The sequence below is a fragment of the Malurus melanocephalus genome, unplaced genomic scaffold (assembly GCF_030028575.1).
Source record: "Malurus melanocephalus ecotype Western Australia unplaced genomic scaffold, MMel_1.1 scaffold_12, whole genome shotgun sequence".
NCBI classification, from domain to species: Eukaryota; Metazoa; Chordata; class Aves; order Passeriformes; family Maluridae; genus Malurus; species Malurus melanocephalus.
The window spans coordinates 2,774,343-2,801,422 of NW_026623244.1; the positions used below are offsets into that span (position 1 = coordinate 2,774,343).

Consider the following 27,080-nt stretch of genomic DNA (forward strand, 5'->3'; position numbering starts at 1 on the left):
CCTTGTGCCTGACACGGCTTTTGGGATGGGCCCTGAACTTGCACCAAGGAGCAGCACAAAGCAACACCTGAACTCACCCTAAGGCTCTAGATCTAATCAGCCTTGGTTTATCTGTGCATGCAGCTATTTCTGTGCAGAGCATGGGGCGTGTAGGGGTGGGCACAGAAAGTACCCATGCCACCATATCTCGCAGAGGGAAGGAGGTGTTGGCTGCAGGCACCTCATAAACTCCCAGGAAACCTACAGATAATACATACTGGGCTTGCCAGAGAAAAGAGGGAAGTGCTCATGTACTGGGGACAGCTTGGGTCGGCACCTCATGGACTGGACGCTCTAGGTGCAGATCTTCCCAGGGAAGGACCTGGCACTCACCTGGTCAGAGGTGCAAAGGGCTGGCCAGTGAGGGGAATGTCACCCAGCCTTGGTGACACTGAGCAGTGCTCCTGTATCGATCCACAGGCTGGCTGTGAGCAGAGCACACTTGGGAACACCAGAAAGAGCCCTCTGGTCCCAAACACAGYCCCAGCTTGTGCCAGCAGTGGGGAACCCTCCGTGCCCCTATCCCTGTGTTCTTCCATCACAGCCAGGCCTGAGGAGTGCAGACACATTCCACARTGCACACACCATTTATTGTTTGACACCAAAAATCACAGCCTTGGAAAGAGGCAAAAATAAATAGTCACATTTTTCAGGTGAGGGGGTCTGACCATTTCCTCCTCCATTTGCAGGTCATGGGGGCTAATGCCTTGTGGAAGCCCTGGGGATTTTGTAGTAGTTGAATGCGGGTGGCCTGCAAAACCAAGGTCACCTATGTCACCCCCAGCCACAGAGGGGAGCAAGGGACAGCTCAGGATGCACTGGGATGGTCAAGTATCATCCCACTCTTATCACCCAGCTCCACAGGAAATAGGGTATGGAGACAGCTTCCCCAAACCCACCAGCTTGGGACACTGGGAGCAGCAGCTGCTCCAAACTTAGGAGTGTGGGAAGATGATGGGGGACCCCACTACAGAGGTCCCATCTTTACCGCCTTTCCATGGTACCAGCACACTCCTTGGTCTGCACTTACCCTGGTCCCCACCTCCCTCCCTCTGTGTTCTGATGCCCCTCATACCACAGGGGCTGTCCCCCACCCCACACAGAGACCTGGCAGCATARGTAGCTTACATCTCAAATTCTTCATTCCTGGAGGAGTGAAAAAAGAGGGGACAGTGTTAGTGGGGCAAGAAGATGCCTTGTGGAACAGCCCAGCACCTCGTGGTGGGATAAGATCTCCCATGGGTCACAAAAGGAAAATACGTGGGCTTCAGGGTGCTGTGGTCCCCTCCATGCTGGCTGCCTGATCTGAACACAGAGCCCAGGCTCTTACAGCCCCCCCAGTGCATCAGTGCTCCTTCCCCAGGCAGGCAGAGCATGGCCCCACACTGAGCAGCTCAGCACCTCCCTATGCCACATCTTCAATTCCCTGAGGTTCCTGGGCAGCTGAGCCTACGTCTCCAGCCAGATCAGAGGGGTGGCAGGTGGGGAGCCGTCAGCACACTGGCTGCRCCACAGGGTCAAGATGGAGCCCTCAGGAGTTGGAAATCCAACTGGAAATCACTCGCTACCCTCAGGGTTCAGTGCCTTTACTGGTGGTGGAGCCGCCAGGCACAGGGTCCCAGTGTGCTGGGGGACAGCCCTGGGCAGCCACAGGTGTGTGAGCAAGCACTGCACCCTCGTGGCAATGCCACCAGCCACGSAGCACATTGCATTCTGCACAGCATCCAGCTGTGCTCCCATGCTGGTGCTCCAGCATAAAAATGGTGCAAAACAGAGAGTCACGTGGTGGACTCAAGCCAGGCTGGGGCTGCAGCCCTGCCAGACTCCTTTCTTCAAAGGGAATGAACTTTTGTCTGCCCAAAAGGGAGGTTCAGAGCAATCAGAGACAAGCTCTTCTCCAGAACATCTCCATCCTCAGAGGCTGAGGGCCTCAAGCCATCTCTCAGGATCTCCCCAGCCCACTTTACTTTAGCATCAGCCCCACAGGCTACCACAGAACTAAAAGGGACAGGCAGCAGTGCACAAGGGGAGCCCAAACCCAGTGCAGTTCCTGGGGGTGGGGCTGCTCCTCACCTGTAGACATCAGCAATGTCCATGCGGCGGTAAAACTTGGCGAGTCTGACAGACAGGATGATGCTGGGCAGCAGGAACAAGGTGCACCACCCCAGGCTGAACCAGAAGGCATTCTGGAGAGGGTGGAAGAAGAGCCATTAGGTCCAGACAGTGACCGGGAGCATCTCTTTTGCTTCCAGGGGTCCTCAATGACCATCCACTCCTTCTCAGAGCCTGGCCTTTGCTCTTAACTACAGCAATTTGCTGGGGAGAAGCTGAGCACTGCTTCCTGTGGATCCCTCATCCTTCCCAACATCCCTCATCCTGTGCATAAGGAGGACAAGATGACCTCACTGGCACCCCACACGTCACTCCACACACAGCTGCCCCACTCACCACTGAGTCCATGATGTAGTCACAGCCAATGACCTCCACATTATCCAAGGACTGGGCTATGGGCTTGCACCGTGCCACATCATCTGTCAGCTGGGGATATGGTGGGGACAGGGTAAGTCAGCATCCACCAAGTCCTGCAGCTCATCATCCCCTTCTCTCCACCTCACTGAGGAAGGCTCAGCTTACCCTGCTCTTGGCCCATGAAATGTAGGTCTCAAAGAAATCCAACAGCTGCTCCAGGAAAGCCCGCGTCTCCTGGAAAATCAAGCACAGAATGGAGATGCTGTACCACCAGCCCCCTTCATGCCCCATGTCCCCTCCATGTCAGGACTGGGGCTCTCAGACCACCTCAGCCCAGCAGCAATAGGGCTGAATGCTTCACCCCACCCCAGTCCCCTGCCTATGGGGATGCATAAGGGAAGGGGACACCGAGGGGTGCAGGAGACACCCAGAAAAGACAGCAGGGCAGGATGAGCAGCCAGACAAGGCTGGGCTTCCCTGMACAGAGGAAAGTCTTGGTAAGGGGGTCCGGTCCGTGTGGCCTGGCAGCAGGGCAAGGCAAGCTCACGTTCTTGATGATGTGTGGCATCTCCCTCTCCAGGAACTCCTGGGTTTTGCTGGCTTTGTCCAATGCAGCTGTTGTCTGTCCCTGAGGTGAAAGGTGCTCTCAGCAGTGTGACCTAAGTGGGGTCCCTGCACAGCAGCAATCCCTGAGGCACAGCCTCTCTGAGCTGTGGTGTTCCCAGCAGTGACACACCGGTAGTGCCAAGTACCTCGGGTGGAGGGAGCCTGCAGCTGGCAGGGTCCATGGCCTCCCTCCCTCTACCCCATGAACAGCCCCTGCAGCACATGAAGAGCCCCCCAGCAGCCACCAGCCCCCCGAGACTGCAGGTTAGCCCCACCATCTCCACTGCAGAACCTCGAGGGTGCTTTGCAGGGTGCCCGTGACTGGGGTACCCTCCCTTACCTCTAACTGGGCAGCCCCACTCTGCACTGAGTGGATGTTCTCCCTCAGACGTTGCTGGGGACAAAGAGAGGAGGGTCAAAGATGCAGACACCACAGATCAGACAAGACTCTGCCAGCAGGCTCTGAGCTCCAGCATCCCCAGGATGTCCCCCAGCATTGCTCACCAGTGGCCCAGAGAAGCTCGCCTGCATCTCCTTGTCCAGCTTCCTCAGTTCGCTAGCCTTACCTTCCAGGTCCTTCTTCACATCCGTGTCCTGGAAGAGCCACAGTCAGCAGTGCCCAAGTCTGTACCTCACCACAGCCAGCTGATGGGCCAGGCTGGGGCAAAGAGCTGGGTGAGAGTGAAGAGCCTCCCCTTGACACCCAGGCAGGCACAGAGGAGCCCCTGCAACCAGTGGCTTTGGGGCCTGCAGTGTCATGATCTCTCACCTGTTTTTTTGCCAGCTGCTCCAACTCTGCAGCCAGATCCAGGAGGCTTCCCTGGGTCATATTCCGATCCAGCTGGAAAAGACAGAGACATGCAAATGAGGAATGAGGCTCATGAGGGGAGCCATGTCCCTTCTTTGTGGGGCAGAGAATGGAGCCAGGGCCTTCTGGGCAGAGGATGTGCCTCGTTACCATAATGGGTTACATGGATGGCAGAGGACTCACACAGCAGCAAAAAGGAGAGCAGTGGACCTCCTCAACCCACATCCAACCCCRCCCATCCCAACACCAGGCTGCACCCAGCACACCTGCTCCAGGGTGAGGGTGAAGTCGGGGGGCTGTCCAGCCTGGCTGGCATTCAGCAGCAGGTCTTTCTGKCTCTGGCTGAGCAGGGAGATGGGGCTGAGGGTGATGTTCATCTTCTCGAAAGCTGTGGAGATGTTTCCTGTGTACTGCCAGAGCAAAGAGGGCCGTGATGGGACATGTGCTGGCCCCTCACYGTCCCCTCAGCCCTGCCCTCAAGACCCTGTCATGCCCACGCTCACCTGGCTGACATTCAAAAGCTCATCCAAGGACACTCTCTGGTCTAAGTGCAGAGTTTGCCACAGGGAAGCATCTTTCTGGCACTGCCTGCAGGATGGGAGCACAGGACTGTAAGCAGGCAGGTGAGGGCCAGCCCCTCCTGGGAACATGTTCTCCCCTGTGCAGGCTGGTCACACTTTGTTCCCTCCCTGGGATCAGTGCCTGCCCACAGCCAGGGCAGGCAGGGCAAGCTGCCCCGCTCCTGGAGAGCAGCTGTACCCCCCACAAAGACAAAATGTCAGGGCTGGGACCTACCTGTATAWCTCTGAGAAGTTTGCTGTGTCACCCTCCAGGCCCAGCAACTCCGAGAGGCTGAAGTTAGGGATCACACCAGGGGTGTCCAGGAGCTAAGAGCAAGGAAAGAGATGGAGAAACTGGATACAGTGCAGGGCAGGRTGCCTCAGGAGAGCATCCCAAATGTCCAGAGCTGCCTCTGCTCCACCAGCAGCCCTCATTTAGGCAGCAGTGGTTCCAGGCAGGGCTGTCTCCCCATAGAAAGCTTACTTGGAAGAGCTGGTGGTTGTGCCAGGACTCACAGAAGAATACGTAAACGTTCCCCCCCAGCACGAAGACGATCAGTACCACCAGCATCAGCAGCCAGGAGAAGATGAAACTGAAGCCAACCCCTCTGCCAGAACAGAAATGCCATCAGCACCTGCAGCCCTGTGGCCCAGGGACTGCACACCCCTCACCCCCCACAATTCCAGGAACATCACCCTTCCCACAWGCACATCTCTGTTCAGCCTTCAGCCCCCAGAGCATGACCAGGGTCTGCTCTGGAGCTTGGATCCCAAAATAGCTCCCCAAAGCTTTGCAAGCCAGGGCTGCCCTGCAGAGCCCAGGACCATGCCTCACTGCCAGCCCTGGCCGGCACGGGGCAACAAGCTCCCCTTGAACGCCCCTCACCATTACCTTCTTTATATCACCTGCACAGGGAGTTGCCGTGGAGCAGGCCATTAMGCTGCAGTAATATGATGATTTAGGATCTTGAGCATTCCCTGGCCAGCCCTGCCCACCCATCCCACCACTCCCACACGCGACACAAGGGAGTCTCACGCCATGAAGAAGTTCCCGCCAGCATTGGAGAGGCTGCTGCGCTGCGTGGGCAGCACATCTTCCTTCAGCCCCAGGGGCCCCAGCAGCAGCCCAAAAACGTTGCAGAGGACCACCAGCAGCACCGTGAAGCACAGGAGGGCACATACAAGCCTCCTGTGGCAAGACAAAGGGCAGGAGTCAAGCAGCAGGACCTGGAACCCCAAGCAGAACCCCACAGTTCTGACTACCCCACACCCACAACCCCACCTCCAGCAACTGGAGGATCAGGAGCCTCAAACTCTCCAGACAATGGAGCCAGGGATGCAGCCCCTCGCCCACCTGAGCTCATCCCAGGCGATGATTGTCTCCCTGTACTCCTCCACCACCAATGTGGCATTGTTCACAAAGGCCCCAACTTTCTCCTCCACATCTGGGAGTGGCAACTCTTCCTGCAAACTTCTGATCTCCTGCCTGATGAGGCCCAGCTGGTCCTGGGTCTCTGCAGGGAATGGGGGCACATTGGCACTGCGAGCTGCTGCCCAGGTCCTGCAGGGCAGCAGGGCCTCAGAAAGGATGGGAAAGGGGCAGTCATAGACAAGGATGACATTGGCAGGATGGCATCTGGGGACAGCTAGGGCAGCAGGAAAGGCCTCCAGGAAATAAGGTGTTGAGAAGGGAGGAGAGAGCCCTAGAGAGGGAGAAAGCAGCATACACAGCCCTGCTTACTTGCCACCACTTCCTGGGACTGCTSTTGCACCTTGTCAGGGGTTGTGTCCAGCGTTGCATTAATCTGCACCCAGGGAGCACAGCGCACAGCTCACACCCCTGCCCGCAATCCAGGGCTAAGCAGCACATGCCCTTGTCCCCAGATCCCAGCAGCACAGGACAGCAAGGCTCCCCACTGCACCCAGTCCACCCTACCAGTGTGCAGGGATGGTTGGGACAGTGAGCAGACCTCTGGCCAGCTCTTCCCTCCACGTCACACACCGAATTTCTGACAGAGCTCYTCCCAACCCACTCCCCATCAGCACAGCCCCTGCAGTGCCAGGAGCACCCAGCTTTTTGTCTGAGTTCAGGGGACACCTCTTACCTTCTCTAAATCGGTCTTTATGTTAGAGTCAGAGACATTACGCAGAGCCTCCAGCTGTTGCTCCACATCTGGGATCTGTGGGGAAGAGCCTGTGGTGAGGGAGCCGTGGGGGCTGGAGAAGGGGCTGCCAGGGCCCCTCACTCACACCCTGCTCTCCTCACCGTGCTGAAATTGATGGTGAAAACCAGCCCGTCCAGGGACACTTGGCTGCAGGGGCGGCCACAGCTCTGCAGGGTCTGGTTGAGCCTGTCSCGCAGGCTGGCCAGCTGCTGGCTGTAGCTGCTCTGCAGCTCCTTGAGCTCTGAGCGACTGATATTGATGCTGCCAAAGGTGTCCTTCAGCATCTCCATCCCTGGGGAGACAGYGGGGAGCTCGGGGCCTCATGCTGCCAGTGTGGCAGGGACTTGTCCTCACYCACATGAACCTCAGGAACTCGTGAAGAAATGCAACATAGGGGCAAGCCCAAARTCACGGCATTTGCCCCAGGGTGTGGCTGGGAGGCCAGAGGGATACCCCTCCCCAGGAGCCTGACCAAACACGCAYCTACCCCAACTCTCAGTTCCAGCATCCCCCTTACTCCCCTGCCAGCCTCCCAGGGATGGAGCCACTACCTTGCAAGAGGCTCTGGAGGGATCCCAGAGCCCCGTCCATGCTGCTCCTGATGCGCGAGGTGATCATGCTGCCCAGCTTGGGCCCAATGTCTGCAGAGACGGGAGAGGCAGTGTCAACGACAGGACCCCTGCAACGTCCTGACACCACCAGCACCCCACCCGTCACCCACCCCGCTGGTGGGGAGCAGTGGGAATATCCCCACCCTCCCACCACCTGCATCATCCTTCCCGGAGAGGAGCCTGAATGTGGAAAAGCAGCAGCTGGAGCAGAGCTGGAGCCTGAAGGAGCCTCCAGACCCAGTCCCTTTAGACATCCCCATAAGAGCCAGCCCAGTGGCCCCCAGTCAGCAACCATCCACAGGGCAGAAAGGCAAACCCACACAACATCCCCACTGCCCAATAACCCCCAACCCWGGAGCAGCTTGCCACAGGGCCATGGGATGCTCCAGCCCCTCCCATCGCACACCCTCACCCTGGAGGCTGTGGTTGGCGTGGTTCAGTGGGACATCACTCTTGTCGATGATAAAATTGACTTGCTGTAGGGACAGAGATGTGGCATCAGTGAGGGTGGGGACCCTTCTCTGCTGCCAGTCCTCCTGTTGCCCTTCCCCAGGGGTCTATTTGGGCTTCTCCTCCCGCCTGGCTGTTTGGCCCCCAGACGTGTCAGAGGGACCATGCATGCCTGGGGGATGGAGGCCACATAGGTGTTGACATCATCCAGAGTGTTGTTCACATTGGGGAAGGTGCTCTTCACAGCCTGGGAGAAGCGGGCATTGCTGATGAAGGCACAGACRTCACCAGCCCTACAAGGAAAGGGTGGCAAGGTCATTATGTGGGGAGCTCAGAGCTCAGGCCCAAAGCTCCCCCCCAGTACCCTCCAAATCCACCCCCTCAGATGGATCCCCAGTATCCTCCATCCCACCCCAGCCTGCAGGGTCTGGGGCACACCAGTGAACACTGCTTTCTAGTGCATCCCAGCAAGTGCCCTGCACTGAGGGACCAGAGAGAAGGGATGTGGGAAACAGGCACGGGGGAGCCCAGTACGCCTGCATTTCCCCATGGGGAAGCTGTCGGGARAGGTCTGCACCATGCCAATGTGCACCCCCCAGGGCTAGCTTCCCACCACTGCCACTTCCTCTGCTTTATCCCGCCATGCTGAGATCTCCTCGTGAACAATGGCAGTTTCCTGGCACGGCAGCCAAGCGCCRGCATTTCCAGCCACCCCTGGGTTCCATCCGGAGCCTCCCGGCCGGCGCACTCACAGGAGGAAAGCGGACACCAGCAGGACGGAGACCCAGAGCGCCTGGCGCCGGCAGCGCATCCGCCGCTCCTGCTTCTGGTACATGCGACCCCCGCAGTTCCCACAGCAGCGGCAGCAGGAGAAGCAGCATCCCACCAGCGGCACCAGGATGATGAAGAGGACTCCAATGGCCGCGCAGATCAGGAATCCCAGTTCATAGAGCAGCAGCTGGGATAGGAAGAATGAGAGGCWGCATTAACACTGGTGCCCCTGAAGGTTCTTCAGTTCTGAGGGCTCTGTTCAGATCCAAACAGACAAAATGGGTCCTCCCAGGAGCTGCACATCTCCGCTTCCAGCTGCCTCAGAACATTCCCCAGTCCACAGTGATCTGGGGCTGCTGGCTCCCTGCCCCAGCTGCCTGCTTACCTCATGGATGTCCTCCCAGTTGAACTCGCTCTGGGACTGCCCAAAATTAATCAGCTCTGGGGGACAAGAAGCACAGAGGGCTGTGAGCATGTGCTGGACCCTGGGGTGCTCTCCAGAAGGGCTCCAGACCCTGCTCACACTGGAGAGGGACTCCCAGCCCCAAGCATCATCTGCCACTCAGACCAGCTCTGTGTATGGCATTTTTCTCCCTTCCAGCTGCCCTCCCCAGCCATCATATCACACAGAGTTTTTGCACCCGGGAAAAGTGCTGTCTGCCCCCAGGCTCTCAGGGGTCCACAGAACAAGGGGTTGCTCACCCCAGCGGGCATAAGGGACACTGCCCTGGGGCTGCCCTCCTGCAGCCCAGTCCCATGCAGACGCTCGAGGTCACTGCCAGTGTGGAATGAGTACTGGGGCAAAGGCCTACTGCCACGCTGCCTCTTTCACTCCCAGGGCTCTCCCTGCCTGTGCCCCATGTTCTCATGACAAGCAATGATGGCACACAGGGCCATTGATTGTACCCTGGTATCTATGGGACACAAGTCCACAAAGCCATCAAGGTGTTTTGCTGCCACACCTTTGCCAGTAAGTTGATGATGAGCAAGGGCTGGAGCCTGTGAAGGAGGAAACACAAGTGCCAGCAGCCAGGGTGGCATTTCCCTTCAGCTGGGGCAGCACTCGCCCCACAAATACTGAGGRGCTGCAGGGTCCTGCAAGTGCACAGGGGGTGCACACAGTGCTCTCATGCAGGCATTGGCACTGGGACACACTGCCCTTGGTGGCCAGCAAGCACAGAGAGCTGCAAGACAGGCAAAGACCCTGCAGGTGAAGTGGGGTTTCTATGTGCATTTTTTGGGGCCTAGGATTAAGATACTTTGAGGGAGGATGGTGCAGGAGTCTGCAAGGTGGCACTACCACTAATTAACACCTGTCTGGGACCCAGATGAGGTAGCCCCACAGTTGTCATGGGACGTGAGCAGGACACAGCTGATAATCCTTGGGATCCCACTCTGATTTTCCCAGCCATATCCCTCCTTACCCCGTACCCTGGTGTTTAAATGCTGAATGGACATTCACCACTGCAGGAGGGCTCACGCTCAACAGGGACCCTGCAGCCCCAAGCAGTCCCCCCACACACACATCTCTGCCAGCCCGCCGCCACGCACCCACCTATGGGCAGAGGGTTGGGCTGCACCAGCCGCAGGAAGCCGTGTGCCATTGTCACCAGCCCCGGCGTGCTGCTCTCCGGCGCCTCCAGGCCAGGGCCGTACGTGGGCTTCGACAAGTTCCCCAGCTCCATGGCAGCAGCTCCAGTGGACAGCTGGGCACAGAGAGGAGCTGTCGGTGTCGTCGGGGCACGGAACTGCCCTGCCTCCTGCCTCCGACCGGGAAACGCAGAGAGAAAAATATCAGGCACCTGCCCGGAAGGAAAGAGGTGCGGGAGAGCACCGAGGAAGGATGGGGAATCCTGTGGGCAGTGGGGTGGAAAGCCAGGCAGAAGGTGCCCACGAGGGACCAGGGGGGCTTTGGGGGATGAAGCGGAGTCAGAGCACTCACCCTATCCTCCGGCACCTCTCTGCACCCACAGCTGCCGCAAGGTCCGGCCGCACTGTGCCAGCGCCCAGCTCTGTGGTTTGTTTAAGTTTCAGTGGTGATTGCTGACAGGCTGCCGGGACAGGCGGTGATGCCGGGATCGCCCCACCCTGCCCCTCACAGCTCTTGGCACCCAGCCACCTCRAGCCGCCTCTCCACACTGGGGTCAGGGTCACGACCGACCTGTCCCGACCCAGGCACCGGGAAGAGCTCCTCTCCTCGCTCTCCGCTGAGCTCCCGTGCCCATGATGGATTCCCCCTGCCCCGACCCAGGAGCTGGGCGGCCTGGGGTGATCCCGAGGGCAGCCRTCCCACCTGCTCGACCCCACACCATCTGCTTTCCTTCGGGATGGAGTACGTTTAGCCGTTCACAGTTTCAGCACAAACCAGCTCTAGCCACAGAAGCCGGTTTTGCATCTAAAAAACCTTCCGAAATGGGGCACTGCGGCAAGCCCGGCATTTTTCACGCGTGTCCCGGTCCCCCCAAACAGGGAACAGCCTCAGGGCTCCCAGACAACATTTTTCCTCCAAGGCTGGGCGTCCGCCCGGCTCCATCCCCGCTCCCCGCAGAGCTTTCCCACGTCGCGTGGCTCCATCCCCCGTCCCGCCGCCGGAGCTCSGGGAGCCGCAAGCGGGGGCAGCAGCGGGGAGGGGCCGCGGACGCACCCGGTGGACGCGGGCCAAGCGCCCCGGGGGTCGCGTTCCAGCGRGCGGAGCTCCCCGGCTCGGTACAGMTCRGTACAGCTCGGCACGGCTCTGCACCGAGCCGCGGCGCGGGCAGGGCCGGACAGAGCCGCCCCTTCCGCCAAAACCCGCCGGGGTCTGTCCGGGGCGTGCGGCCGCCCCGGCCCCCTCCTCTGCCCAGGGGGAGCCCTCCGCCCCACTCCTCCCCGCCGCACCTWGGCACTCCTCCTCCACCCGCGGGGTATCCCTGCTCCTGGTCCCAACCCCCCCGGCTTGGGGACCGGGCCATTTCCCAGCAGCCCCTGTACCTTACCCTTACTTAGATTCTTCTCTCCATGGCATGGCAGGGAGCGAGCTGTGGCCTGCCTGGGAACCAGGAGGCAGAGGCGAGCCAGCATCATCCCAGGAGCACACTGAGCTCTGTGCCCACACCCACTGCCAGAGCACCAGGGATTTGAGGAGACCCCCCACCATCCCTTGCCCCCATCAGCCTGGTCCCATGCTCAGATATAAGCCATCAGGACAGCTTCAAACCGAAAAGTCATTTTATTGGTACCATACATGACTCATAAATGGCACAAACTATGGAGGGGAGGAAGGAAGGAAAAAAAAAAAAAAAAACCAAAAAGGCATTACAGTGTGCCCGTGGCAGTGAGGGCTCTGCACCGTCCACAGCAGCCCTGCAGCACGGTGTGGAGAATCGTACCTTAATTGCAATGCAGAGCCCCTCTCCCAGCCACACCGGGCTCCCACCCTGGGACCCCACCCCCAACTGCAAAGGGACTGTGGRGACTCCCGTGACTGGCCTGGGCGGCTGAGCCCTCCACCTCCAGCCAGTCCAAGGAGGGCCCCAGGAGCTGACAGGCATCTCTCCAGGGACCTTCAGCTTGAGATCACACCAGGGCTGACTCAAGGCTCTTGTCTCCCGGCCCAGCCACRGGGACAGCAAAAGGAGAGGACACACAGGGTGTCCCCCACCGCATCTCAGCAACCCCCTGAAGGCTCAGACAAGACTGGGCAAGGCATGGGGTGCTAGCAGCAGCCAGAGTCCCTGGGCACAGACAGCCACTCAGTGACACCTGCCAGRCCCCAGCCCCATGGGGCAGTGGAAACACAGACTGCGGGATCCCTGGCAGACAGCTGGAGGGGGTCTGATAGAGAGAATGGAGTGCACCCCTTACTCCAAACTTCAGGGCTGTTCCACCTGCCCCAGGCTCCCTTACGCACGCAGACAGACACACAAACCTCTCACGCACCCCCTTACACACACATACACCCCCACTAGGGCAGTCCCCTCCCACAGCAGTACTTGCTGCAACCCCACCACAGGACATGCCAAGGGGCTCCCACAGGCAGCCCAGACTCCCACCTTCCCCCAAAACCCCACTCCAAGGCTGCTGGGGTAAACTGGTTAGTCGGCACAAACACCCTCCCCCAGCACTTCCCATCTTCTCCTTGGAAGAAGCCTTGGAAGGGATTTTTTTTTTCTTTTTTTTTTTTTTAAACCAAAAAAAAACCCCAAAATTATTATTTTTCTCATCGTTTCCCCTAACATCAATGGAGGCACCTGCTCTAGTGATAACACATTGAAAGAACAGTATCGTACACACTGTCTACAGCGCGGAAATGTACAAGCACGAGGTACACGAACCCGAAGGGGGGAGCGGGACAACAGCACACAAAATTTACATTGAGAAGGGAGGCAGGGGGCTGSCCCCCCCCGACCTCTGGAGGGATTAGAAAGGAAGTCTGCAAAGTCTCTCCTTGGTTTGAAGCTCTCCGAACTGGATATAAAATGAGACTTCCAAGAGAAGAAGCCTGTACAAAAGTCAGGACAGGGTGAGAGGGCTCAGGACAGGAGAGGGAATGGGCAAGGGGGCTGAGCGGGTCTCTTCCCAATTTTTTTTTCTTTCTTTTTTTTAATCTTACAATTTAATAATATTATTTTTTTTCTTAAAAAAAGACAAAAGTAGGAGGTACCAGGAGCCAGGGGTTGCAAAGGGGCCCCAGGCAGAATCACGCAGGGTGGAGGAAAACACAGGGGCTGCAGGCAGGGAACAAGGGCACCAGCTGCTCCGACAGAGCCGCAGGTCCTCTGTGCCCCCCCCAGGCCCCCCACCACGCACTTYCTATATACAGAGTCCCCCCCATGGCCGCGCTGCGCTCTCGCTCTGGGGAGCGAGGGGAAGGGGAGGGTGCAGGAAAGTGGGAAAATGTGACAGGGGCCTATTCTCAACACCATCCCAGCGCTGSAGGATCTGACCCTGGCCAGAGGAGGCTCCGTGGCAGAGTTCGAGGCACAGCGAAGGCTTTCCATCACTGCCCCCCGCAACCAGCCCCAGGTTGGACTAGGGATGTGCAAGCCCACTACAGGTGGCTGCTCAGCAAACACCAGCCATAGGACCCAGGGAGGAGGGTCTTTGGGCTGTGCCAGACCCCAACACGTGGCATCTGGTAACGCCACCCGCTGCCAACACCTCCCCACTAATTGCCCCCCACTCGGCAGGGTGGGGTTGGGCACGCTGGGCAGGAATGAGAAGCTCTCTGGGCAAGAAGCAGGAAAGAAGAGAGAAGCGGGAATAATGAAGCTATGGCCCCGGAAACCCACCCCTGCCCTGGGGTCCATCAGGGAGGCAGGCGTGGGGGTGCGGGGAGGCGGCGGGGGGTGACGGCTGGGGGCTGCCTGCCTGGCGTGCACCCCGGGCTGCGCACCCCATCATCCGTGTGGCGCCGATCCGCCCCCGGCACCTCGCCGCTCCCCAGTCACTCTCCGTTGCAAATGTACAGGTAGATTGGTTGGGACTGAGTCCACGGGGCGGCGGGGGGGCCGTTACTGCGACGCCTGCGACGTGGGGTTCTCTGACTTGCTCTCCTGGCTGGAGGGCGGTTTGCTGTTCCAGGGGCTGTTGGCCCCCAGCGCTGGCGAGTTGTTGAAGCTGTCCTCGTCGTCGATGCCATTGGCAGCGTCAAACTGCGTGTTCTCCAGCCGGGTGATGAGCCGCTCGTCCTCGTCCCCAAACTCCCCCCCCATCAGCGTGGGCTCGCCTACCACCATCACATCCTGAAAGAGGAGACGGTCCCGAAACATAATCGAGGTGGGGGGAGCCTGGGCCACTAGATCCCCCCCTCTCATCAGCACAGCTCCTTTCCCCAGCTATGGGGTCACTCTCATCTCCATYGCAGAATCCAAGCTTGGGCACTGAGTGGGGCAAACACATCCTCRCTCCCTTGCAGGAGAGCAAAGGGGCTCAGGGAAAGCAGCTGGGACACCCCCTCCTTCTTCCCATGACATTGGAAGAACCGGGGKGGCTCAGAGAGGCAGTCCTTGGTGCTCTCCCCCTAGCACCTACAGGGGGCASGGGCAGAGAACCCTCCCCTCCACCCCAGAGGAGGAAGAGATAATGGAAACGGGATGCTTACAGGTACCTGACTGGACAGGGCAAAGGTGCTGGCTGGGCTCTTCTTCTTGCTGTTGCTGTTGTTGGTGTTTCCCCCACCGGAGCTCATGGTGCTGCCCCCCGACATCTTCCTTTTCCGGCGCTTGCTGGGCTGCTGCCGTGCTGGCTCCGCTGGGGGAGGAGAGAGACACACATGGTCAGTCCCAACAAGAGGAAGCTGGTGCCCTCCAGCCCGCTTTTGTGCAAACCCCACTTCTTCAAGGACCACATTCCCCCCCACCACGCTCCTCACCTCCCCAGCTCTGCTGTCCTCCCAGTCCAGAGGACAGSAGAGGGGGCAGGAAGATTTCCATCCCAGCTTTGCTTTCCACAAGCAGCTGGTAGCCCCCAGGCAGGGAGCACRAGCTGCCTGCAGCCTCGCTCTGCCCCAGTGGGAAGGCAGACCAGCACAGAAGGAAGCCAAATGCCTGGCTCACCAACCCCAGCCTCACAAAACGAGGCCAAGAACAGCTCTGAGGTTGGGAGAAGCCTGCACCAAGGGCAGGGCCTCAGCAGACAGTCCCACAGACCCCCAGGCAGCGCAGCAGGCAGTGTGAGACTCACCAGGCGGAGCAACCATCCGCTGCCACTTCTGGAAGAGGCAAGTCTTGAGGCAGTCCCGGGGACTGAGGCTGTAGGTCTTGTGCCGTGACATGAGCTCCTGCATTGGTTCTAGGATTACACAGAGCTGCACGGAGCAGACAGACTTTGGGTTAGATTGCAATGCTCTGAGCCCCAGCAAAATGGAGCCCCCATAACCCCAACCCTAACCTCTCTTTCAGGCAGGTGTCTGTGCTGCACCAACCCAAGCAACGCAGGGATATTGTGGGATTCCACAGGCTCATTGCCCTACAGCTCTCTACAGCCYCTCTGCAAGACCCCTTTTGCAAAGCTGGCCTTACAGCTTCCCCACAGCCCAGGGCAGCCAGGCATCAGACAGCTGAGGACACAGGACAAAGCAGAGCTGCATTCCCCCCTCTTCTCGCACACTTACTCGGAGGTAGTTGAGTGTGGAGTTTGAGAGCCCACAGCGCGTGATGTTCTTGGATAACTGGTCCAGCATCTGGGGATCCTGTGCCTAGGAGGGAGAGGGACAGATGCCTCAGCTGCATCCAGGCTGGGAACAGCCTTCMTGTGCCCCAGCCTACGATGGGGGACTGGGCTGAAGTCCTCCCAACCTGCACAGCAGCTGGAGGCGCTCATCAGYCCTGTGTCACTCATGGCAGGGGAGCTCCTGGAACTATACTCACATGCATGGCAAGGATGCTGCGGGGAATGAGCTCTCGATGCTGGCGAATGCTGAAGTGCCACGTCTTTATCCTCATCATGTCATCAAACATGAACTCCAGGTAGAGCCGCCCCTCCACACACACCTGGGCAAAGCACAGGGTCAGGCACAGGCTGCCACAGCTTCCCCCTGCCCAGATCTCCTGGGAATCCACTGCTGCACACTGGAACACCCTCACAGTGGCTTGCCTCTGCCTCCCAGGAGACAAACCCATGAGCCCAAAATGCACAGCCCTGYGGGACCACAGCCACCAAGAGGGCACAAAAAAACAAGCAAGAGGGGCAGCAGGAGCTGCAGGCAGTACCTGGGTGAACATGGGCTTGCCGTGTTGGGTGACCATGGTGCACTGGTCACAGTCGAGCGAGACAAAGTTGTTGTGGAAGGACTCCTTGGGGTGCTTAAGCACGTAGTAGAGCTCTGTGGCTCCCCCTTCAAAGATGCTGCGGAAGTAACGGGGAATCAGAGTCCGGCCAATYGCTGCAGCAGGAGGAGGAGGAAAATAAGGTCAGTAAACCAGGCTCATCCAGATGTTCCTTGGGATGTACATGAAAAGGGTACTCCCATACCTTCTGGCTGAAAACAGACAAGCTTTGACACACTACCCACAACCCCGTGAGCACACAACAGTCTCCTGCTGGAGGGCAATGCCCTGAGGAAGGAGGGCTCAAGCTGCTACTCACTGTATCTCTTTGGTCCATCCTCCAAGCAGAAAGTGATTGTTAGCATGGCGTCATCCTCAAAGAACTCCGTGGTGAAGGCATCCCACCACAGATTGTCACATTCCTGGGGATGGCAGAGAGATGCTAACTTATGRGGAGCAGAGGCAGTCAAGACAGACACTTGTGCCAGAGACAGCAGGCACARCAGCCACATGCTCAACCCATGGAGGGCTGCACTCCGAGCTGMGCACTTGGAGGTGGGGGTAATGAACCCTATCCCACAGCCACATATGGAAGAAAGTGCTCAGGGCCTCCAGAGCCAAAATACAGCCCTGGCCAACTCTCAGTCCCCCAGCTCCCTACCTCTGTCCAGTTCTGCAGCCGTTTGTTGAGCTCAAATATCCTGTAGTCTGTCTGGTTCCCGTACGGCGTGTGCCTCCTGCCCAGAGAACACAGCAAGTCATCAGAGGGGAAGGCAGCCACAGGATGGGGAGGGGTCCTGAGCCTTCAGTAGGGGGACACACAGCCCCTCCAGGGCTGGCAGAGTCCGGGCAGTCCCCCACAAGCCCCACCCAGCCCCCATGTACTCCCACTATAGGCACAAGCTCCCCCCAAGCAGCGTCCACACTGGCCCCCATGCTTACCCGATTCCAGGCTCCAGGTASGTCGGTGGGTACATAGGAGTAGGTCTAGCAGGGGAAAGAGATGTARGCAAGTCAGTGCTAGCAGGGATGTCCCCAGTCATGATAGCTCCCCCTTCCCTGACTACAGCAGGCGGTCAGGTGAGACCCTCCCCAGAGTGCACACTGTACCCTAGCTACTAGTATCTGACAGCCCCATGGGGCGACCTGTAGCCCCAAACTGGGCTCTGATCCCACATCATTGGCAGCTTCACCCCTGGGACCTAGCCAACTGCTCCTTGGGGACATACCCAGCTCCTCTGCAGCAGTGACTGGTCCCAAGCAGGGTAGATATTGAAGAAGGGGCTCTTTTGGCAGGAGTTGGGAGTGCTCCCTGTCCTGCATCATCCCAGGGGCTCGGGCTGGCAAAAGGYTTGGTCTGACAGAGCTCAGGACCTGGGGCTTCCCTCATTCCAAATATTCCTTTTTCTCAACCCATTTTCACCTGTGCCTCTTCTTTGCCCTTGTGCTAACTGAACTCCATGCACTGCAGTCTCTTTGCTGCTGGGAAGSATAACACAGAGACCCTGGGATGCAAACTGCAGAGCATCCATGACATTGCAGACCCCTCCCTGGGCCCCAGCTCACCCCACATCTCGATCCAGCATGGTGCCTGGGTGGAAGGGGGGGAAGGCGTTGCCGTTCGGGGGCTCCTTTGGCGAGTACAGCTTGAACGACTTAGAGGAACAGCCTAAAGAGAGAGGGGGCACATGGGTCATGGGGGTCATCCTGTGAGGAGAGACAGTCTGCTGCTGCTGCGAGGAGGAGGAGGAAGAAGGATGCAGGACCAGTCAGGCCTCCATCAGCACAGGCCCCATCCCACCTCTGCTTCCCCCCGATGTCAGCCTACTCTCTTCATTCCACACACAGCTCCAGGTCTCCCCTGTGCAGAATGGAACTCACAGAGTCAGGGCTGACCTCTCAGGATCAGCAGCCAGAAGGGCCCAAGCCCATCCCAAGGGTTTCTCACTGGTGCCATAAGTTTGTCAGTTTTCAGCTGCCTGGGCTCTGGGGATGTGCCTGAGGGGGACAGCCCAGCTGGTGAGCCTGAGGAGGGGCTGGCTGGGCCATAGCCCTCCCTCCTGCGCTGCTCCTAATCCCACCGACCGACCCAGGAATCACACAGGATCTTTTCGCTGACCTTTCTATCGTCATGGTGACGGGTGAATAATCGCCCRGAGGGACGGATAGTGGGTCCCCAGGCAGCCACCATCTGCCGCTCAGGCAGGCCAGTGGCCACCCGGCTCCAGGCSGACAGAGAGATCCCACATACCAGCCCCACTGTGATCAAACCACCCCAAAGCCTCACTGCCCACTACAGCACCGGGGCAAAGGACAAGGAGCCCACGGGGCAACACGGGGTTTGATGGGGTCTGCAATAGAGCACACGATGTGTGAAAACAGCACACACCCTGAAAGCAACCTGGGGACCCCCCCGCCGATGCAACCTGCCAAGAGCAGGCATCAGGGATGCCAGGCACAGCCAGCCCCATTCAGGCTCCTTAGGGGCACACAGGGGCTCCCACACGCCCATGCCCACTCCCACCACAAGGGTAGTTTCCCAGGAGAGGCGGCTGCCAGCGCTCCTCCCGAGCCCCGAGGGAGCCCCGGCACACCCCGCGGCTGGCAGGACCCAGCACGCTGCGCCAGGATGCTGCCGAGGCACGCGGCTCCCTCTCGGCAGGCAGGCGGGCAGACGGGCTGACCTGGATGGGGCGCAGCGGTGGCGAGCTGCCAGGCAGCTCCGGCTCCACCGGCTCAGCCGGCCCTGCCGCGCACAGACACGTCTCCCCCCGMGCGGCCGCAGGCGGGGGCCCCGGAGCCGGCCGTGCCGGGCTGCTGCTGCAGCGGGGCTAAGGCGGGATCCCYGTCGGCTGCCCGCACGCACGCACGCAGCCCTGGGATGGGCGCTTCCCAACGCCCACGAACCGTCAGGATTGCCACCCGGTACTGCAGAAAGCGAACCCAGCAGCGGAGGGAAGCGTCCCGGAGGCGCCAGTCACCCTGCTACCTTGTGAGCTCCATCCCACAGCYAGGCTGTGCAGAAAGGTGCAAAAACAGGATCCGAGCAGCAGCTCTACCATGATGGATACAAGAGAGGAAAAAAAAGCACCCGGGTCAAGGAAAGCAGTGCCACCAGCACGGGGACCCAAGATGTCCAGCCTGCTGCAACAAGGAGCTTGTTACCCAACAGAAGTGAATGACCAGGGCATCACCTTCACCCCCGCCAAGCCATCTGGGACCCGAAGTCAGCACTCGCAAGGATTGCAGACACTGTGAGCAAAGGCTGGTCACAAATAGAAGGTGTCACCTCCCCGGCATGAAATCCAACTTGCAACAGGGGAAATCTGTGTTTCACTCCTTAGTTTTCTCGGGGCCTTTTCACCGTATTTCCCCAGAGCAGCTGAACACAGCCTCTCTCCGTATCCACCAGCCACACCAGTCCTGTGGGGCTGGACCCAGCCCAGCCATTCAGCCRTGGCTCACTGTTCCCACTCCTGCCCGCCTGCAGTGAGGATAAGTGGGGCATGGCACAATTTCTCATATGGCTGCTAACAATGTCAGCCCCTTGCTCTTACCTAATGTTTTCATAGATTAAAAAAAAAAATTAATAGGGAGGTCGGTGCTGGGTAGTTGCTGCTGCAGTGGGATTTTTACTTTCGGCTTTATCTACATCAACTTGTGCCTAACAGAAATAATAATTCAGCCCAAACAGTATTAGAAACAGCATTCCCATGTCCTCTACAGTGCTGTTATACAGCATGACGTTGAAATGTGTTCAATGCATAGGAAACTTCCCAAAACTCCCAAAATTCTGTTGAAAACAAACTGATTCATTAGGCAGAGACAGCAGTGGCTGAAGAATTGCTTGTTTCTCGTCATCATGTTCTTACAGGCAAGGAAAAAAATCAGACCCAGGTCTCATCCTTCAATTCTTCATTTTTATTCACTGMTGAGAGATGGGGAAATTAAATTCCCAAGGCTTCTAGCTGTCCTAGGTCTCCATATTGCTTCTCAGGATGCAGAAAGGTCTCCTGGGGGGTTGAGACCACAGAGACACATCACTCTGTCCATAGTGCTTCTCATGCTCTTCCCTAGCTCCCTGCTCCTGGGGATGGGACAGCGATGAACCAGGCCATCACTCCTACCCAAGCCTCCATTTCTATCCTGTCCCAGCAGGTTAATACAGACATGACCTGCTTTTGGAGTTCTACTGAGTGACCTATGTCAGGATCTAGAGGAGTGAAGAGGAGTCTGTCACGTGATCTCAACAAAACTGGCATCCTGACCAAGTATTATTTTTAATGTAGCGTAAAATATGTCACTGGATTCAGTGGTTTGAAATAATGCTAACAACAGCCTTAGGATTTGATACAAGCTGTCCAAATTCTACACTCACTGTAGACACACTACACACGTTACATGAAATAACGTAATTACAGCAGCAAAAACACCAACATTGACTCACAAAAAAGTCATGTCGCCTGGCCTGGGACATCACTCCATCACCACCTCTTTCCTCCATACTGCCCCAGCTRCCTGCAAGCCCTGTCCAGCCAGGTGCAATGACACAGACCCACAAGATGTGGCCCTTCCCAAGCCAAGCCCAGTGCTTGGCCCTCGCTGGTGTTTCCGCATGTTCCTGCTCTGCCACCTGCTCGGAGCACAGAGGATCTGGGCAGGCTTGGTGATCCAGGCAGGCTTGGTGCAAACAGGGACAATGCTTGGTGGCTGAGGATGAGATGCCCCTGTGGCCCCAAGCCAACAGGACATGCTTCCTGTGGCCATCCTCTGGTGCTGGCCCAGCACCGCAAAAGTATTCAGCAAGGAAAAAAATCAGGGCTGATACTGTAGCTGGTGAGCTACTGGCCCAGACAGGTCTGGGCAAATAGGACAGTGCTCGTGGCCAGGTGGACGGCTCCATGGCTACCCCTCAGCATGGAGGCACAAGAGAAGGCAACCCCATGAAGGGATGTCCCAGCTCAGCATCCTCTGCTGWGGCCAGGTCCACAGACCTGCCACAGAAGCGTGGGTAAGTTCACAGCCCCAGGAAGGCGGGCACCCAGGGAAGGGAAGGCAGGTGCTCTGCCCATGACTCATGAACAGCCCAGCACTGCCCGACCCTCCACAGACTTCTCCCCTGCTGACCCTGCTTGCAAGATACCAGCCCTRTGGGGAAAGCTCTTCTGGTGCACTGTCTGGGGGGTTTGCTAGAGCAAAAGTGATTCACACCCTAACCAAGCTCACAGACCTCAGGAACAYTGGATTTCCCAAGGCTACAAAAGCATGGTGGACACCTCGCAGAGCAAACACAGCCAGGAGACAGCAGCGGCCGTGGAGCTGCCTGCCTGGGCAGGGGATATGGAGACAGCAGGGACAAAAGCCCCTGCCTGAGCTCTCCCATTGCTCCAGTGCAGCATCAAAGAGCAACGAACTGCTGAGGACAAAGGCAAAACAACATTGACRTCTTGCTCCCGTACCTGTGGCCGCTGGCAGGAATTGGTGCCCCCCTACCAGATAGGAGCCATTCCTGTCTGGGTAGCCAGTGTGCTCTCTGTGCAAGCAACAAAGCTCAGCAACAAGGCAGAGACTAAAAACATAAATGATAAAAATAAATGAAGAAGAGGGGCTTGAAAGGGGCCGCAGGGTTACAGCTCAGCCGGGGAGCATCCTGCTCCTCCCAGCAGCCTGGGAAGAAGAGAGGCCAGCCTTCTCTAAAGGCAGCCGGTGCTTCCCGGCATGCTCCGTGCCTGCTTCCTGGCTGCCTAACGAGGCTTTAAAGTGTAAATAGCGGCATTGTTTCGCAGGGCCGCCTCAATGGGGTGTGGGAGCCCTGATAACGGCAAGAAATACATCTTCCCAGGCCAGTCCCGCTGGCATAGCTGGCAGGAGGGTGCTATCTGGAGCTGGGTGCAGGGCAGTGTCTCAAATAATTCACGTGGTTTTRCCCGGTGATGGTGCCTGGTGTCTGGGAAGTTGGCAGGGCCGAGAGGCAAACACGGAGAAGTATTCAGAGTGACTGGGACAGGCAGAGGCACATGGAGCAGCCCATGGTCTGCCCCCACAAACCTGCCTTCACCTCTTCTTTCTCCTTTTCTTTGGAATAGAAGGGATGGAGCGAGGCCAGCTGGAAATCCTGATGCTGTTATTAAACCCACACGAACCCAGGCTAAACACACTAAGACATGGCCTGAGAAATTATCAGTGACAGTATCAACTTGCAGAAACTCCATTCTTCATAGAACTGATGAAGCTGAAGATCCCAAGAGGCTGGGCTCTCCAGGGAAAAGGAGATATCACTTTTGGAGACCATGTGCCATGGACTCAGCAGCATTCAGAGGCTGACCCCAGCCAGGACACTGCCTGGCCGTGACGTGTACCAAGGCAAAACATGCATCGTCGCCTGCCCCGCTGTGTACAGGGATTACCCTCTCACTTTTACCAAGCTGCATATCCAAGCTGGCCATAGAGCTTATCTGGACCACAARCTGCCTCCCTGCCCACACCACACCACGCGGCTGTGCAGTGTCCCAGCTTCAGGTCACATCCTGCAATATTGGTGTGAAAGTCCCACRGCAGCACACAAAGCATCTGAACCCAAGGGTGCTCTTCTCTGCAGACTGGGTCACAAATTTAGGGGGACAGTCAGAAAAGGGATAATTACCTGTAAAATAATTATTATAAAGTGTCAATCTTGATGCAGGCTGCAAAACAGTGGTATCTAAAAAGCACTGGGTGAGGAGAGCCAGGCTGGGATGTGGAACTGCAGGTCAGGGCTCAGTGTAGTCCCACAGCCCCAGTCCACGGTCTCCCAAGAAGGCATCCTGCAGATCTCRACATTCAGCTGGGGCCCCAGGGGACTGCACTGCCCTGCAGTACCTAGGGATGGCACGAGTCTCCCCTTTCCCATTTTGTTCCTCAGATGATTCAGACACATAGACGGGGAATTCTCCAAGAGGGAAAAAGGGAGAAAAGCACACCCTGCCAATTGCAAAACAGCCAGAAAATTGAATCACRTCCAAGGCTGCAAGCCCCAGATGCAATCCCACAGATAACCCAGTTTCAGCTCCACTACTATCAACTTACCACRAGGCAGTCATTTCCCGCAACTCTCAGGGAAATATCCCACTGTCCCTAATTACTCCTTTCAGTTCACTGTCTCCAAGACGATCCATAATCAAACGCTGCCGGTGTTTCAGCCTCAGGGACACACCTTTCACATTTTCAGCCACTTTCCCTCTCTCCCAGACCCCTTCACCCTGGGGTCCTGCCACCCTGCAGCGACTGGGCTCACATCCCTCCTGCAGCATACATTGGGGCAGCACCAGCAAAAAAAAATGAACAATATGGTGTGGAAACCATGGGGCTGGAAAAGAACCCTTGTCAGCATACCTTGAATAAAAGCCTCCTGACAAACTAGGATTTTCATCATGAAACGTTTTCTGGGCTTTGTGGCAACATAGAAAAATTCAGTCATAGCTAACCGTGCTGACAGCCCTGCAAAACATGAAGCCTACGTCCCTGCTCACGGCTGCTTGCCTGCCACGCACATGGTGGAGCAAAACCACACAGTTCTGCATGGTATTTTGGCGTTGTTGCTCAGGACAGCCTTCCACAGGGAGATCTGCCTGGGAGAGCTGGAGCCGAGAGCCACAGTGCAAGCAACTAGCAGGAAGAGGCTGAGGTCTGAGCCACAGTGATCGCCCAGTCCCGCAGGACCTCCCGGCACCGCCGCCTCGGAGCGCAGGAGGCTGTCAGCCCCCACGTGGCGCATGGAGATTTGCGATCCCGGGATGCAACGCTCCCCTCGCTCCCTGCCGCTGCCAGCGGCGCCGAGAGCTGCACGCCGGGACGCGTAGTCTCCGGAGACCGCGGCCCCCCCGCCGCCGGCCGCCTTGCTCCATGTTGCCTCCTAGGTGGAGCCCCGCAGCCCTGGCCAGACGSCCGCTCCGGAGGGGCGGAAAAAGCTGGGTAACTCCCGCCGCGAGGATCCAGCTGGCCACGCTGGGGCAGCATGTGCCCGGGGGCAAACCGCGACGCTGTAGTGCACTGCCTGCCCCGAGGGCTGGACCACTCACAGATGCCCACGGAGGGAAGGACAGTGCGAGAGCATGGCAGGAACCTACTCAGTGCAGCTTACGAAGCACCTCCATTGCATCTTCGAGCTGCCAGGGAAAGCCTCTGCCCTCCTGCTCAGGCAGAAGAACTTTTCTCTCTTCAGGACTCGGTCAAGAGGCAACAGGGGAGCAGCTGAGCGAGGGACAGGCAGGCTGCCAGCACCACCGGGGATAGAGGAAATGCTGTGGTTGCTGGACTCACACTGCCCCACTGCACTGGCCACATGTGCTGCCACTAGTGTTAGGCCTTTGGACAAYCAATGCAAGTTGGAGCCAAAACCCTACGAAGACAAAAGACAGGGTATGGTCAAGCACACCTGCCTGATGCTCCTGAAGGCATGAGGAACCCAACCTCCAAGAAATCCTCTTACCCCAGCATCCCTGGTTACAACTCCACCTGAAACAACAGCAACCCACGGGGCAGCAACCTCACTGCGGCAAGTGTCACTACCCACAAACACACACACACACACACACACACACACACACACACGGAGCAAACAACAGCAGGAGCACTCCATCTCCGGATCAGTCACAGGATGGGAGGTTTCCAAGGCAGAGGACCAGGAGAAGTGCTGTCTTGATCTTCCACTGTGCTGAACTTTGGGTTCATACTTTCAATGAAGATATCAAGCTCACACCAGCACAGAACTGCAAGCACACAGAAGACCGGCACACTGAGAGAGACCACTCTGGGACAAGCTCTGCTGCCACCCTGCCAGCTTTGGAACAGGGAAGGAGCCCTGGGGCTGGGCTGGTCTACATCACCTTCTGCTCCTGCATCCTGAGGGGATGGGCAAGCTCAGGGCCACCAACTATCACTGCTCTCTAAAAAGAAGCTGAAAGAGGCTCCATGTCCCCAGCCTGGGGCACCTTTGCTCCAAGTGAACTTCTGTAGCTTTTCACTGCCCTTTTCCTATTTCACATGGATTGTGACCTGCTCCTGGTCAGGGGAAGAGTCCCTACCAAATGACAACAAAATCTTATTATCACCAAACCTTCCAGCACCAGCCTGTCACCCTTGGATCACAAGTTTTCCTCTCTGAAGCAACACAACTTGTGTGTCGTTCTGCTCAGCATTCCCCTCCTCAGTCTTTAAGGGGTGCTCAGCTCACAAACCTGGGATTTCTACAGCATCAGGAGCAGAAAGGCCACATTCAGTTCTACTTCAGTGAAAACCACAATTCCCCCCACAATGAGAACACTCCAAAACCTAAGGCAAAGAAAGAACAAGGACACTGACATTCATCTSTACTTGCAACAGAAGCAGTAAGAGCCAATACCTGACCAGCACTAGAGGAGTCGCTGCAAAACTGCTCAGACAAGGTGCTATCAAAAGGACGTGAAGGACAACTGGAAAGACCCCGGGAAGGGGTGTTTGCTCTCACACCTGCCTGAACCACTAGACAGCCTCAAGCATGCTCAGACCCTTCGGGCAAGAAGAAAGCAGGCAAAGGTTTGCAGTGTGGGGTAGGTGCATACTGTGTGCCCCCAGAAAGTGACTCTCTGTGAGACCCCACAGCCTTGGAACCCTTTGCTCACACCTCACCCTGGGAGTGGCTGACACCTTTAGTTTTGGCTCCTGCTGCGGCACTGACTTTGGCTGGGGCTGGCAGCTGCTCAGCAGGTTCCTGGCTTCTGCCAGCCAGGGCTGCAGTGAGGGGACTGGGGGCTGCCCAAGCCAAGGGAGCCCCAGAAGTGCTGCCCCACGATGCTTATCACCCATCCCAAGCGGGCGGGCTGGCAGGGACTGCTGGAGGCCAGCCACCTGAGATCAGGGCAGCCTACCACAGCAGGCTCTGCCAAGGGGGCTCCAGGAAAACAGCCTCCTAGCTAAGACACCCCTCCGCAGTCCTGGCATGCATGCTGACTCCTAAACGGGAGCTGCTGAGTCTTCCCCACTCGCAAGGATGGTGCGCTCACCCTCAGCCTGACCCCCACTTCTGGCTGGTGCTTTGTCTGCCAGGGAAGGTGAGCCCCCTGTGCCCATAGCCCCCTGAGCCTGGACAGGGTTTGCCCAGCAAGGCAGCTCCTGAGAGAAGGTGCACGGCCCTTATGTTTACATCCCTTGAATCTTTTACTCCCTTTGAGGCACCCGTGGGATGCTGGTGGGACCCTCTGAGCTGTGAGCAAGCATGAAGTTGCAGCAGGCAGTGAAGTGCGGCGGGTGAGCAGCCCCCAGAGCCGGGCACTGGCCCCGCAGACCCTGTGACAGCCCACGCAGGGGGACCAGGAGGGTGTGGGGCAGTTGTCAAGGGGCTTCAGCAGGGGAAAGAACCCSGTGAAGAACAAAGGGAGCTACGGGCTGGGATAGAGCAGGGCACAGCAGGGCATGGGGGCTGCTGGCAGCACCTCACTAGGCTGGGGGTGCCGCTCCAAAAGCACTTGGTGGACGGAAAGAGGAGCTGAGGCCGAGGGGGGACCACAGGCAGGGAGCGGGAGGACAGGCAAAGGAACTGGTGGGGAGGGAACGGACTGAGGGGCCAAGGATGCACAGAGCAGCTGGGGAGGGATGAGGGACAGCAGAACTGGGTAAGGATGGAGAGGAGAGCCGGGGAGGGAGAGGGGAGCTGGGGACAGGGAGAGCCGGGCGGGGGGAACAGAAGGCGGGCAGGGGGCTGCCGCGGGGACCCCGGGCTGAACGGGGGCCCGGCGGGGAGCGGCGGCGCGGTGCGGCCGCGCACAACTTCGCAGACGCGGGGGCGGCGCAGGCGGGACCCCGGCCCTCACCTCAGCCGCCCGAGCGGGGCCGCCACC

The 27,080-nt window shown here is 58.2% G+C and overlaps 2 protein-coding genes across 3 annotated transcripts in view; both read right to left on the reverse strand.

Annotated features, from left to right (window-relative positions):
* Positions 1–615: 615 nt before the first annotated feature.
* On the reverse strand, positions 616–10,909 carry LOC130581881 (prominin-1-A-like). Its single transcript, XM_057380276.1, is given in 26 exon segments — positions 616–790; positions 1,168–1,185; positions 2,113–2,225; positions 2,488–2,577; positions 2,674–2,742; positions 3,056–3,136; positions 3,455–3,508; positions 3,619–3,708; positions 3,884–3,955; positions 4,189–4,332; positions 4,426–4,510; positions 4,718–4,809; positions 4,967–5,090; positions 5,519–5,671; positions 5,837–5,996; positions 6,224–6,287; positions 6,588–6,662; positions 6,749–6,939; positions 7,199–7,288; positions 7,671–7,734; positions 7,881–8,001; positions 8,461–8,666; positions 8,865–8,920; positions 10,035–10,243; positions 10,418–10,491; positions 10,641–10,909. Coding segments are annotated over 26 exon segments (2,781 nt in total). The 5' UTR covers positions 10,875–10,909; the 3' UTR covers positions 616–738.
* A 765-nt stretch (positions 10,910–11,674) lies between these two features.
* LDB1 (LIM domain binding 1) overlaps positions 11,675–27,080 on the reverse strand; it is a 26,107-nt gene continuing 10,701 nt past the window's right edge. The window contains exons 2-11 of one of the 2 annotated variants that reach the window (XM_057380317.1): positions 17,794–17,896; positions 17,170–17,214; positions 16,889–16,964; positions 16,547–16,649; positions 16,171–16,343; positions 15,829–15,951; positions 15,573–15,656; positions 15,143–15,266; positions 14,568–14,710; positions 11,675–14,202 (exon numbers count right to left, since the gene is read on the reverse strand). In XM_057380317.1, coding sequence (XP_057236300.1) covers positions 13,972–14,202; positions 14,568–14,710; positions 15,143–15,266; positions 15,573–15,656; positions 15,829–15,951; positions 16,171–16,343; positions 16,547–16,649; positions 16,889–16,964; positions 17,170–17,214; positions 17,794–17,896 — 1,205 coding nt within the window. In that variant the 3' untranslated portion in view covers positions 11,675–13,971. Of the gene's footprint in view, positions 14,203–14,561; positions 14,711–15,142; positions 15,267–15,572; positions 15,657–15,828; positions 15,952–16,170; positions 16,344–16,546; positions 16,650–16,888; positions 16,965–17,169; positions 17,215–17,793; positions 17,897–27,080 lie in introns of both variants that reach the window. The other variant, XM_057380308.1, reaches the window with a different exon arrangement.